This window comes from Lissotriton vulgaris, chromosome 12, assembly GCF_964263255.1.
Source record: "Lissotriton vulgaris chromosome 12, aLisVul1.2, whole genome shotgun sequence".
In the NCBI taxonomy this organism is placed as follows: Eukaryota; Metazoa; Chordata; class Amphibia; order Caudata; family Salamandridae; genus Lissotriton; species Lissotriton vulgaris.
The window spans coordinates 639,888,339-639,902,540 of NC_141700.1; the positions used below are offsets into that span (position 1 = coordinate 639,888,339).

The 14,202-nt window shown below is 41.9% G+C and overlaps 1 protein-coding gene across 1 annotated transcript in view; it reads right to left on the minus strand.

The window, feature by feature from the left end:
* The window catches only part of ACSF3 (acyl-CoA synthetase family member 3), a 407,668-nt gene that overhangs the window by 17,199 nt on the left and 376,267 nt on the right, over window positions 1-14,202 (minus strand). The window contains exon 8 of the mRNA XM_086945801.1: window positions 1,243-1,377. Within this exon, the coding sequence (XP_086801927.1) occupies window positions 1,243-1,377 (135 nt within the window). The remainder of the gene's footprint in view (window positions 1-1,242; window positions 1,378-14,202) is intronic.

A 14,202-nucleotide genomic window follows, 5' to 3' on the forward strand; every position in this document is an offset into this window, starting at 1 on the left:
CACCCCTTTAGGTAGGGGGTTCCTAACCCTCCCCATCACCCTTTGACCTCTTGTGACACACATCAACAAAACCATCATCTGCGTGAGGCAGCTGAGCTATCGGTGATTTGGGTGCGCTGTGTGGGGAGGGGAGTGGGGGGGGGGGCGGGTCCCTTTGTGTTCAGGGGCCAGTCCCTGCTCATCCAGGTCCTGCCAGTGAACACAAAAGGGGTCCGCTGCTGCCCTATTTAATTCACTAATAAATAAACAAAGGAGGGAGGGAGAGAAAACGTGGATTCAGTCTCCCCGGATATATTTCATAAACAAATTAGAATCCACTAAGACAGAGGGGGTGGTGGTCCCTACTATGGTTCACACATAGTCCACAGATAGTGCTCCCACGTAGTCGTCGGTCGTAGCACGCCGCATCCCGTAGAGGGGTGCGAAGACCCCGATGATGAAGCATGACACCAAGGGGCCTGTTGGTGTGTGAGGGGTATTTAAACAACACTGTGGGCTCCCCACCATAGTAGGGACCACCACCCCCACTGTCTTAGTGGATTCTAATTTGTTTAGGAATTATTTAATTCACTACCATTAGCAAGGGCACCAAATTTCCCTCCGCCCGGGCCTGGTCTACGTAGTCGTAGACTAACATAGCTGAATACGAACTTTCTGTTCGCGGCTGAATTTATGTGTTGATCAGCTTTGGGAGAACCATCCTCGGGTCAAGGGAGATTTGTTCCAACCGATGACCACGCAGAATAATGACTGCAAGCATAATAATGCAAGCAGAATAATGTCTTAGCAAGCACTGCAATGTACCTCTCTTCAGAAGCGGCATTACCGTTGTCAATAGCCTTCCAAACTACACGTGGCCCCGCTATCCAGCTATTTAATCTCTGTAAAAACATCTTTTATGTGGTGTGGGCATCAGACAGGTGAAGAGAGAACATGGCTGCTACATATGAGAGGGAGAGCTGCGACCGCTTCTGCGCTGCACCTGAGAGGGCATTTATTGGCCAAGTACCAGAGTGAGACACCAGGACACTCGGCTGTGACTCTCAACTTTAACCCAGGATCACATTGGATGATCCTCAGCACATGCCTCCGGAGTCTCCATTTCATCCTTCAGCAACAGTGGGAGCACTCTGTCCCTTATTAGAGTCTGGTCACAATGGCCTTGTTAACTGGGCATTCACACAGACAGCAGTGATTTCACAGATGCTCCAACACACCGAGCCAATTACAGAATCTGATTACCTGCGATGCTAGAGTGCGCCAGCAGGTGGCGCTCCACCTCCAGGGCACTGATCTTGTAGCCGCCGCTCTTGATGATGTCCACCGAGGTGCGCCCCCGGATCCAGTACGTCCCCTCTTTATACACAGCCGTGTCCCCTGTAAGAACAGAACCGCTACTTGAGACAAGATGCACCTTTTTATTTATTTTATTTATTTTTTCATGTGAATACAATAGCTTCATCAAGAGCACTAGCACCATACCGTAACAGTTATTAACAGACTATAAAAAGAAGCAAGACACCAGTTCAATATATGATGTACATCGAATGCAAATTTGACATAGTAAGGTTAATACTTGAGTGACCATCCATCCGACCTGCTAAAGTGCACAACAGTCTTGACGGGGAACGAGTCGTATCAACTTTCATCTACAGAGCACCGAAGTTGCAGTGGAAGTGAATGTTAATGGAGGCCAGTTTAGCCCACCCCAGTCGGGACCACTCCATGTTCTAGCTGAGAGTCAGATTGTGGGTGTAGCGCCGTAGTGTAGGTTTTCAAGGGGCCCCTGATGTCCTTTGGGCGAGATTACCTGGACAAGGTGCTGGCATACAAATCGCTGTTTATGTTGCAGTATGATAAACTATGTAGCCATCCTTTTAGTGTCGGATCATGCTTACGTCCACATTGCATTGTTATTTCTCTTGTTGCTAGAAGTAACCCAATGGTGATAAACTTTCGAATCCCCTATGGAAAGCTAACACAATAGACCAGCAGAGCGACCTCAGGAGACGGAGAGATCTCTAACTTAACCATTTCCCCCAACTTTTGGAAAACAATTCCAGGATAGGTGGGCGAAGACCGCATGTTGGGCTCCACATTTCAAGCAACAGTGGGGCCTGTTTGGAGCAATCTTATGTGTAGCCTCGGGGGTGATGCAAACTCTCCGCAGGAATTTGAAATGGACCAGTCTATGATGGCTATTCAGGGAGATCTCCCTGGTCTGACCCCAACACACTGCCCATTGGTCATCCAAAATAGGATGCCCCAAATCAGCCCCCCAAGAGGCTTGTATCTTGGAGTCGTCAATTGGGATCGTGTCTGCACAAGTTCCATACAGCCTGGACGTCAAGCGTTCCCCCTGCACTCCCAACAATAATGAAACGAGATGTAACTTAGAAACGAATTAATGATTGAGTGAGTGACCATTTTGAGACTTTTAGGCACTGACAGGAAAAGAGTTGTTATGGAGAGAGAAACCACACAAAGCATGCATCTGATCAGAAAGAAAACCAGCCCTTGAAGAACACACTAATTAATTACCATACCCAGCTGTCATGCATAAGGGTATCACTGGGATCTAGAAATATCAGTAATATTTGTCACCAAAACACTCCCTACATGGTCAATCCATCCACACACTAGCATCTAAGGTTTAAAAGTCCCATCTCTTATTCCTTTGCTTCAATGCACATCTCTGCCGCTCTAGAGTTCAACATAATAACACTACCCGTAGAGGCCCCGAAGTCCCACCCTCTTTCAATCAATCAATCAATCAATCAATCAATCAATCAATCAATCAATCAGGGATTTATAAATCGCGCTACTCACCCGTGAGGGTCTCAAGGCACTCACAAGATAGCGTGCACGTGCGCGTTAGCACCTCGTCAGGGGCAAGAGGCACTGCATTCATGCAACCACTACTCGTACAATTTATGCTCTAACAGCTTCCGATGTTAGTGACTTCTGGCAATGTTTTTGAAGCAGCACAATGCTCCACTAAGATGGAGCCTCAGACCACATGAAGAAAGCAGACACGTGCCTACCTGCACTAAGATGGCCCCGCAGATGTCTGCCAGGCTCAGACGTCACACGAACAGAAAGCGCTTGAGCCTCTTTCTTGAATAAATGAATACAAGCATAGATCCTGGGAAGGAACCGGGGGTAGGCACACTACTCCTGACTTTTTTCCCCTAGAATTTCTATGATCTTTGGTCTATCACATATTTAGGAGTTTTCTCAAAAGTGTACTTATAAATGAATCTCAAAGTCACGGACAACAAGACGCTGAATGCGATGGGACAGTTGATCTAAATTTAGGTAGTGGAAGATGGACACATAATAGTGTGGTTTACAAGCAGTACTTATATCTGACAGTTTCCGGACATGAAAAAAGGAGAGCATATACTACGTGGAACAGAATATAGTACAAGACACCCAAATATAATCAAATATGATCATTAACCTGAATTTTGTCATTCTTACGAATAAAGTGCATTACACATTTCAATAGAGATATCAGATTGCAAGAACTCAGCTCTGCCCCAAACCTTTGCAAATGTAATTGAGGGGCAGTCTGTACCATAGCAACATCAATATCCCCTTTGCACCCAGATCCTAGTACACTCACATTAAATTTATATGAAACTCTGATTCATAGCAGCACCAGTAATCCATTCGTCTGATCAAAATGTATTCACTTTAAATAAAGAATCGGTGTAAAATAGTTTTCATAAGAAAAGTGGGTTGCAGTTTTCTTTCCGCGAGTAGCCATTGTTAGTGCAGAAAAAAGAAGATTCAATTATTTCCTTAAAGTGCACAGTGAAACATGATCTCCAACATGTTAAAATCCAAATATATCTGCCAACTCTATCAATGGCTACCAGCAATTTCAGTGCTGATCTATCATTCTCTAATAAGAGACATTTATCCAGATGGAGAGGAACCTTCATAATTCCTAAAACTTTTCCAAAATGTATAAAACTATCCCCCCATCTCCAAATCTTTTTGTGTCTAGGCTTTTCTTCTTATAAACTATTAGGACTTTATTGAGCCACATCTGAAAGTCTGATGGTTCACTAAGTTTGCACTTATTTGTTATCAGTGATCTAGCTATTACTTTTGTTATGAACAACCAGGCTCTCAAGTTCCTTGTCCTCAAGCCTAGCTGTCTAGATCTGCCCAGTGATGCAGCCTTTGAATCCGGGGATATTGAGGTTCCCAAAGTGTCTTGAATGAATAGATAAAATACTCCCAGAACTCCTATAGCTTCACACATCTCCAACCATGTGCACCATGTTCTCACCGTACTGCACCTGGGGCACTATCAGATACACTGGCATTCCAGCTGTGTAGATTTGAGGTGTACAATAAAGTAGCCACTGGGCTTACGCTTGCATACAGCGATAATTGGCCTCCAGCAGCACGTTGCAATTAAGAATAGATATTCCTTGCCACTCCTCTTTGGTAAGAGTTATTCCAATCTCTCACATCCATCAGTTTTGTGCGAGGTGGAAGCCTTTGCCCTTGGCGTTGCTATATCCCTTCAACCATCTCATCCAGTTGCAGTCTTTCTTCTTAAACTTTGAGGTTTCTAAAATTCTTTCACGAATTCCCTGGTGGGTTCTATCTTGAGGGGTAGAATTTTGTTTTTATATTAACCTTTAATTTCTAAATATAATATAACATTTTCTGTTGAGCTGGGGGAAGCTTTGTCTTGAAAGACTCTCAGGTATTTACCTCATTATTGCTGATCCAGTCTCCTAATTTCCCCCTTTTTAGTTTTTTCCCATCCACGGATTGTGCCTTGCAGTTATGATGGGTGAGGAATTTCGAGAGGGGGTTTAGCATGAGTTGAAGGGACATTTAACCACATGCGCGCTGCTCTACTTCTGCTTGTATGCTGACTTTTTAAAAAACCCATTGTTCATGACGAGCTGGGCTCGTCATCAGTGTTTGAGGAGGCTACACCATGACGAGCCCAGCTCGTCATCAGCCTCGAAGGGGTTAAGATGTTGCAGCAATTAACTTTTAAAGACGTGTTGATAGACCCATACCTGATCAAATTGGGGTTGAGATTGTGAGATCTAGGAAAGTTAGAGTATGAGAAAGCTGATTTAAGCATTAGTCCTAAATAAATGTTATCAAAAGGTTTGCACATGTTATAAAACCTGGCGTACATAAACAGGAATGCTGCCAGGTAATAGGCTTTTCAGTCAAGAATGGCTATACCACCCTCTTCTTGGCAAATATTTAATTTCTCTATGCTGACTCATGATGGTCGGCTATGCCATCTATCTAGCACAGATTCAACAGAGGTATAACTTAGTCTGTGCAATTCCTCCTGGTTTTCTGAAACTTTAATCCCAAAATATCTGATTGGATCTTTATGGTCGATCAACTACAAAGATTAAGGCAGAAAATACAAATCTACATTTTTGTTTTTGCGGTGTTGATGCGATATCAAGCGAACGCTGAGAACGATGCAAGAAATGCAAAAAAGATTGTGGACTACTTTTGTGTCCTGGTGGAAGTATAGCACAAGGTCATCGGCTTATAGTTTGACCCTAGCACATTCAGAGATAGCTGCCTTAAGTAGCTCTGATCACCTCGGGACACATGCCAGGGTCTATACAAAGATCGCTAACAGCAGAGGTGATAGAGGACACCCCTGCCTAGTGCCGCAGGTGATCTTGATCTGAGCAGTAGTTCTCCTGTTTAAAGAGAGGACTTCGAAAGAGTGTTGATATAATTGGACAATTTGCTTAGTGAGCTGGAGTGGAAATTTAATCTCCACAAGAGCTTTAAACAACTTCCAACCCACCAAATCAAACTCTTTTTCAGCACCTAAACCTTATTCACAGTAAAGTAATCAATAGTCACTAATAGAAAGTGTGTATAAGATTACAGCTGACACGTTGGTATGAATCCATTCTGAAATGCCTCTATCAAATTTGGTATTACCTCAGAAAGTTATTCAATGTTTGTTGGGATCTCTTTGGCAGACTTGAATCGCGCTCTAGAGACTGGATGAAATTGAAATATCCTCCAATTATAACTGTTGGGGAAAGAGGATTAATTGAAGTATCAGTTCTTCAATAGGGCAAGGATCATTCAAAGTGAATTCATTGAATGAGACAAACTTTGTGGTTACTTGCTCTATTAAAAGTTTGGTTATGGCCCATCTCCAAGCTTCGTCCTAGAGAGTTCGAAGTGTACGGCCCATAAACCTTTTGTTGGCCAATATTGCCACAGAGGCACACTGGAACTATAGTAACTGGAAGCAAGCCCATTTAAGCGACTTACTCTTTATCCTTACTAATGTAGGTCTCCTGAAGGAATACTATAGAAAGCTTTTGTATATTGAGCCACCTCAAAATTGCCTTCTGTTTCTTTGATTTGTTTTAGGCCATTATTTATTTATTTATTTATTTATTACTTTTATAGACATAAAACGTAATTTACACAGCATTGCAGAACTATTTATTTATGTATGTATATCTCTCCAGCGTTTTGATGTCTCAAACGTTATGTCTGGAAACCCTGGTAAATTTATTCTCCAGAGAAATGTAAACTTTTCTGTTTATTTGCGTGGGACAGGATCCTTTCTCGAAACTTCGCATCTCTGAAGTTCACTAGCATGGTATGATATTTCAAAGCATTTGGATACTCTGCAAAAGGTACCCGGTAGGCTCTCACTACTGTCAGATTGCCTGTAAACCCTAACAGGATCTATAAACTCTACAGAGGAAGTTGATGATTACTTTTGTTCCAGTATATCCATAAATCTTTGGCTGAATCTTCTTAAATGTTTTTCCTGATCCTCTAGTTGCAGGTTAATATTATCCACCTCTTTTGTGGGTAGGGCGTTCGCTGATGCTAGCCCACCCTGGGGAATAGAAACACATGTTTTATCTTCGTCAGGTTCCTGAGAGTAGGAGTCAATCTTCTTTTCTATTTTTCCCATTTTGCTGCTTAAGGCGGAGGCAAATGAGGTTAGGGCAGACTACATTCCTGTAGCTTCCCTAAAATGACAGTGAGCAAATATTCAATTTTTTGACAAGAGATCTTATCTTCAGCTTGGAAAAGCCTCTCCATGGCTACGGACCGCGCCAGCGTAGCTGTAGACTGTGGCTGCTCTGACGGCATTGCACAGAGCTCCTTTTAAGGTAAGTTTCTCTTGCTTAGACCATTAGTTCCTGGATCCTTGTGTAGCTAATTTCTCTGCCCTGAATATCTGTGCTGTAGCTGTTGTATTTAAGAGTATCCCCTTTCTTGCCTTTAGCTCGGTCTCTGCTGTCTGGTTTCCGGTTAGAGGCCTCCTTTGAGTTGCCAATACGGTGACATTTCAGCTAGGCTAGTGTCTTTATTCAGAAGTAGGCTCTGGTCTGCCGCAGTCTCAGTTTACTTTCTCAGATATCCTCACAGAGGTTATCTTAGCGCCAAGAGGTCTCTCAGTGCCTTTCCTTAAAAGAGATAAGCTTTGTTGGACTTTGAGCATTTGTATTTTTGTAGCCAGCACACAGAGTAACTAGCACATCCCTGTTTCAGTCTGTTTCTATGTGGCAGCTTTGTGTTTGCTGACTCATTCTATGTTCTTGTGTAGTCCCTTATTTGGCGATGTTCAAAGATGATAACAAGAAAACTGTCAAAAGTTGTCAAGAACTCAATGACACACTTATGTAGCTGCCCATCCTGAGCCAGCTGCAAGTTGAGATTTGTTTGCTTAAAAAGTCACAATTTATTGTGCAATAAGTTTCCACAGACAGCCCATTATGCCAGGCAACTGCCTCCTATTATCTCACATGGAGCTCTGACCCAGTCCGGCCCCAGCTTCCTAGATAACACAAACCATTTACTCTTTTATAGTCCTGGGGCGGAGGAGAGTTGGTGTCAAACGTAGTGTTCTATGGAAAGCTGCCCCATAGACAAAGCCATGCTGCCAATGCTTAATTTGAACCAGTGGTTTCCTGTGCTTGGCACTGGTACTTTATTGTCAATACCAACTCTTATAACAGTCTGCCACATGATGGAGCTGTTTATCTAATTTTGTGAGGAGCACAACAACAGTTGTTTAATAATTAAAGATGTATTAAAATCACTAATACCTGCCACCCAAAGCTATATGAAAAGCTTGGGCGACATGTATTAGTCATTTGTAATGTATATTTAAAGTCTGAATTGTCACTCTCATATGAGTCTGATGCTTAGTTGTGATGGTATAGTCGTTGGCAACCCTAGTGTGGGCAATGGGTGGTGCAAGCTGTAGTGGCCTCCTGACAAAGTTCCTGGGACAATTTTTTTTAAACTTTTTTTTTTTAACGAAATTAAGTATGGCATACTGCACCCCATCAGGAATATAAACATTGCCAGCTTCTGGCTCCTAGGACTCGGCTCTGATGGCTCTTGAGCGTTAAATTTAAACTTGAATGTTGTTGTTTGTGGTTGTACAACGGCAGAATTTCCTGCAGCTTCGTGCTCCCCTGTTGTCTCCTTGCCGAGACTGAGGGCCTGTAACTCCGGGGCAAGCTGCTGCAAATACTGACAGAGACATCCGCAGGGTTTTTTGACCTGCTAATAACTTTGGCACCATTTGACAAATCTTCACAAACTTTTCCCCCCAAAAAATGTCCTCTTGATTCTAGTTGTGAATGGAAAGTTTCAGAGTCATCGGTCAAGCGGGAGCCGAGAAAATTCAGTTTATCATATTAATTCCCTTAGCGATTTTAGTCAAGACTACAGCCCAAACCGCTGAACGGAATTGAACCAAATTTGGCTGAAATCTAGATCTTGTTTCAGAAAGAGCCCTTTTTAGGTCTCGCCTGGTGAAAGTAGTACATGCGCTGCTCTTGCCATGAAGAGGACCTTTTGGAATCAATTCTCCCCAACGCTTGCATGCACGTGTCTGCATGGACATAGATGGCTGCTCTCGCTATCTGTCCAATGAAGACTGCATGCGAGTGTCCGTACTGACTGTGGACAGTCCGACGCCATCTTGTCTAAATAGCGCGTTCATCCGCTGCCGCGCTCACTCCCTCCGCCCCTCGCGCATTCACCACGCTGCCGCACTCACTCCCCCCGGCACCCCCCACCCACTCCCACAGCGACGATCTTCGCCTTCCACAACAGGCAAGTTTAAATAGTGTATTCAGTGTGAGGGGGAGGAGGGTGTAGATGGTGTGTTATTTTGGAGGGGCTCCATCAGCCTTGTTTTTTTTTTTTATAGCACCGTGCCTTATGCCCCAACACTAGCAAACCGAAAAACTGCAAATAAATCTGTCCAGGCAAAACACATAACAAGAGCAGAGAAATGTACCAAGGGTGTCCGCAGCAAGTGGTTTTTTGAAAGGAGAGCACATTCGAAATATAGCGTGGCCACCTTTCAATCCAGGGATGCGAGTACATGTAGACCACAGTTTACGGTTTTAAGACAGCGTGAGTATACCAGGCACAGGCAGTAAACCTGACGGCTATAATTAAACATAAATAATGCAATGCTGGGCATTCAAGTAGGGCACAACAAAAGCTAAGTCGTCTCTTTGCATCTAAATAGTAGGCAATGTTAAAGCAGAGAGTAATGGTGCTCATTTTATCTATCCTGCTGAACAATGAACGGCTGCCGAGCAGTGAGCCCTCAACCCGCTGAGCTCTTTCTCCAGCATAATGATTTAATCCTTTGTAATTGGGTTGAATTAAAGATCTCATAGACTGTGGCAACGTGGTGCAGTCTTAGCATCTGGTGGGTGGGATGGGTCTGTACTGTCACCAGGGGGCGTGAGGTGGATGTGTAATACAAGTGCAGACAGAAGAAGAACCCAGCCCAGCGTTACACCAGACGAAGGATCGAGGCTGTGGCAGTTGCGGTCTGTGACAACGGCGGCTACAAGCTTTTACACAGACGTGTTGAAGAGCAGCCCAAAATGGCGAGGGTTAAAGACATGTCAGGGATGTACACACCGCCAAGGCAAACACAAGATCAGACAGGATGAGATCCATAACTGAAGCACCCCCTCCCCCCGCTCCCAGAGAAGCTCCTCATTAAAGTACAGTGAAAGCACCTGAACAAAGGGCGGTGCCCCACACAAAACCACGTCAAAGGTGGGCATTGCTCCATAATCAGAACTGGATCACATAACACATGACAGTGAAAAAGGTGCCGTTCAAAGGTCTACGGCTGGCCCCAGACATGCTTCACTGAACCCCAATAAGAAGGATATGGTCATATGGGCAGTGTAGGCAGACGGACGCCGACTTCGGAACTGAAGAACCAGTTTCGAGTCTCGGTGTCGCTGCAACATCCTGTGGACCTGGGAAAATCACTTCATCTCCCTGCCTTAAATCCTAAAAATAAATATGAACTTGTGTAATGCAACTGGTGCTCATGTTTTGCGCCTCATAGCTTCAGACCGGGACAAGTTTGCGATATTTAACAATTTTAAGAAACCAGCATGAAAAATGCAATAGGTCTCGCCTTTCATTAAGTTAAATCCATTTGCTTTGCTATACAATACCATTAGCAAAGCAAATGGCTTTAACTTAATCATAGGCGAGACCTATTGCATTTTCAATGCTTGTTGATATTTGGTGTAAATTTGTTCAGTAATGTTTGAGATATTAAAGGAAAAAGAACGTTGTATATCTGGGTGGAGCCTAAGCACAGATCTCATGATGAGATCTGATTGGCTGTCAGCACTTCAACCAGGAAGTGCTGGCAGCCATCTTGGGACCAGTAGACATGATAGTACTCCACTGAAATGCATTTAACGGCAGGTTTTGAGGGTCACAAAAAGGAGAACGTATACAGGGAGGTAACAGATTTGGGTACAATATAAATCATTTGTTGTTGTTAAAATACGATTTTTAGGAATAGTGGTGTGTTCTAAGGTGATTTTACCCTGTGAAAAAGCCTTCTGCTGGGGTTTCATGAATCATGTTTGAGAATTAAAATAAAAAAATCTCATGACTTTCCCACAGAGGTTATGGAAGGTGCTCTAGAAGCTAAAATGAGAGCCTATTTTCTGGAAATTCATGCTATCTTTCTCAGCAATATGAGAATGAAGTCTGACATTCTCAGTAAAACATGCACTTCCAATAGGAGCAGCCTGTCAGATGATTCCTTTGAGTTTTACTGCAGCCCCCCAGAGAGTTCTAAAGGACAACTAGAGCACTAACAGTCTTACTTATGACAAACGTATGGCACACCCGAAGCCATCTTGATTGAATCAAACTGGTAAAACGTAAAATAATTAATTTAGAGAGGAACAATAGGAGGGGTTTCGTTTTGTCACAGAAATTACGATTAGTGCTGTAGAAAGAACAATTAGGACATGTTTTAAGAGAGTTCTGAAATATCTTCCTCTTCTATTTTATTAAAACATTCTGACATGCAGACTAAAGCATGCACTTTCAACACCAGCAGCAGACTGCTGTTAACTCCTTGATGATCAGCAGCTTTACTACAGTGTTCTAATGAGCAACTATAGTGCTAACATTCTGAACTTATGCCAAAAGTGTGTCACATCTGAACGCCATCTGGCTGTATTGGAGAGTGAGTCTCTATGAGAATTAGGATTAATTTTGATGTTGGGCACAGAGATACCATGGGGCCACACCACAGATGCTAAATTACATGAACACCTGTAGGCCATAATATATTGTGGGAGTTCATGTGCCAATTTGAAGCCTCTTTAATATTATGTCTTTGATAAAAACAATAAAAAGGAAAATGTACACAAAAATTAAATGTATATACCAATAGTGCTGGAAAAAGTTTGATCGGTGTCATATGAATAACGAAAAGTTGATATTAGCGAGGGCACTCACAGAAATAGGGGGTTCCCCCCTTTCCTTCTCTTTTCCTTTCTCTCCCCCTCACACTCCCCTTCTCTCTGGTTTACTATCCTTTAAAATTTCCATGTGTTTTCTAATCATATAGCACCCTATATGCGCACATTGCACTTTATAGTGGCATGACTATGAGCATCTATAACATTCGACTAACAACTAGAAATTCTGTGAGAATACTCTTGGACCGGGCACTTTAATTGATGAACACTGGCAAGAAATGTATGTGACCCATAGAATTAGCCTTAGGTATTCAGTGCAATAATGTAGAAGTCGAGCACAAGCACTTTATTTTACCAGGCAAAATCACTTTTCGTTCTTCTCTAGGAGAGTTGTAGTGAAATATATCGAGGAGTGAACCTATTAATCATGCACAGACACTTTACGAAGCTCTTGAACTTCTTACTCACAGGAGAGTTGTAGTGCAATACATCTAGGAGAGTACGAATGGATTATGCACGCACACTTTAATTTGAATGTTACACAATATATCCTTCAAGTGCAATAAGGTGTATATATCTAAACATGCATAGGCCTGGTGACAGGGATATATGCATCTCTCACAGATAGCATTAGTGGCATATATTGGCTGTACTAATATAGTATAAATAATCAATGCTCAAAAAATTAGGAAGGCACTTCATATAGCACTTGTACCTTTGACCCATTGATTGATATGTATCAGCAGGAATAAGTGGATAAGAACAAGAAACTGCCTTTTATCGGTGCACTTTAGAGTGATTCGTTTTTGAATGATTGTAACAAGAAATAAACAGCAGTAGGGGCATTTTTCTCTACCCACACAACCATCTCTACTATGAGATTAACAGCCAGATTCATCAAGGTAAGAATTTGCGAGTCCTTAATAGCGAATTTTAAGGATTCGCTATTAAGGACTCGCAAAACGGGATTCATGTAGGAATCACAATTGAATTTGCGATTCCCACTGATTCCTTATTTGCGATTAGCTAATTGCTAATCGCAAATAAGGAATAACTCCCCATTCATTCCTATGGGCCGCTAATCGCAAATAAGGAATAACTCCCCATTCATAATGGGGAGTTATTCCTTATTTGCGATTAGCAATTAGCTAATCGCAAATAAGGAAGCGATTTCAAGGGTGCCAGGGGTGTTGCGCACACACGTCCAAAGGACATGTGTGTGTGTAACATGCAACTTAGAATAATGCATTTAAAAGCATTTTTCTAAGTTTTCGCTATTTACCACGAGGTTTGACCTCGCGGTAAATAGCAGCCCAAAATTGCGATTTCGCAATTTTAAAATGGTTCATGAATTGCATTTAAGGAATCTCAAATAGAGATTCCTTAAATGCAATTCCTCGCAAATGTGCGAATTCTTTAATAGCGAATTTTGCATTTGGGATGATGAATCCCAAATGCAAAAATTGCACTCGCAAAGGACCAGATTCTCAGAATCTGGCCCTTTGCAAGCGCAATTAAGCTTGATGAATCTGACCAATAGCCATTTAATTAGAAATACGTTAGTCCATTTTAGTGGAAAATATCTTGAATTCCCTTAATGCACTACTTGTGTCGAATGGTGAAACCAAAATGAAAATTGTATAGACAACAATGATATAAAAATTGTAATTGCACTATGAATTTTATCAACATGTACAAATTATTAGCCACAATGATTATGAAATATACTGAGCATTTGAAAAAATACATTGAACATTAATCATGCGATAATGTGGGTAAAGTGTAAGAGCTAATTTGTTGTGCAATGTGAGAAATCAGGATGATTTTTATGAATGTATTATATGCTATTTACGTTTGGAATTATGACTCTTCATTGTTTATATTTAAAATGTATCAAGATTCAAATGTTAAGAATTAAAATAATATATTTGAAGGACAGTAACATTGTGCAGTTTGAATGAAAAAATGGACACCAAGAAAATTAATTAAAGTATATGGGAAGTATATGGGTTGGCGCTCTAGTAGATGAGTGGGCCATGGAAAGTGTTGATGGACTAGCGTCTTGAAATGTAAATAAAATATGGCCACCATGGATATGACATAGGCCTAGTGGAAAGCGTTTAGCTGGAATGTAGTAGTAGAAAGCTTTATTCGATTTTAAGACAATATAAAATCATAAAAGCAACAATCATTATATACAATTTCACATACATCATAGGTACACGATAAAAATAGTATTAAACAATATATGTATGAATACATATGATAAAGCCTTACAAACATACAATAAATCATAAAAAGGAAAAGGGCAATTTGGGCTCTGTCAGCTGATTTGTGCAAAATAAAGCATACCAATTATCAATGAACCATTTTTAAATTGTTATGGATCTCCATAAGTGGCTCGAATTTTCAGACAGGT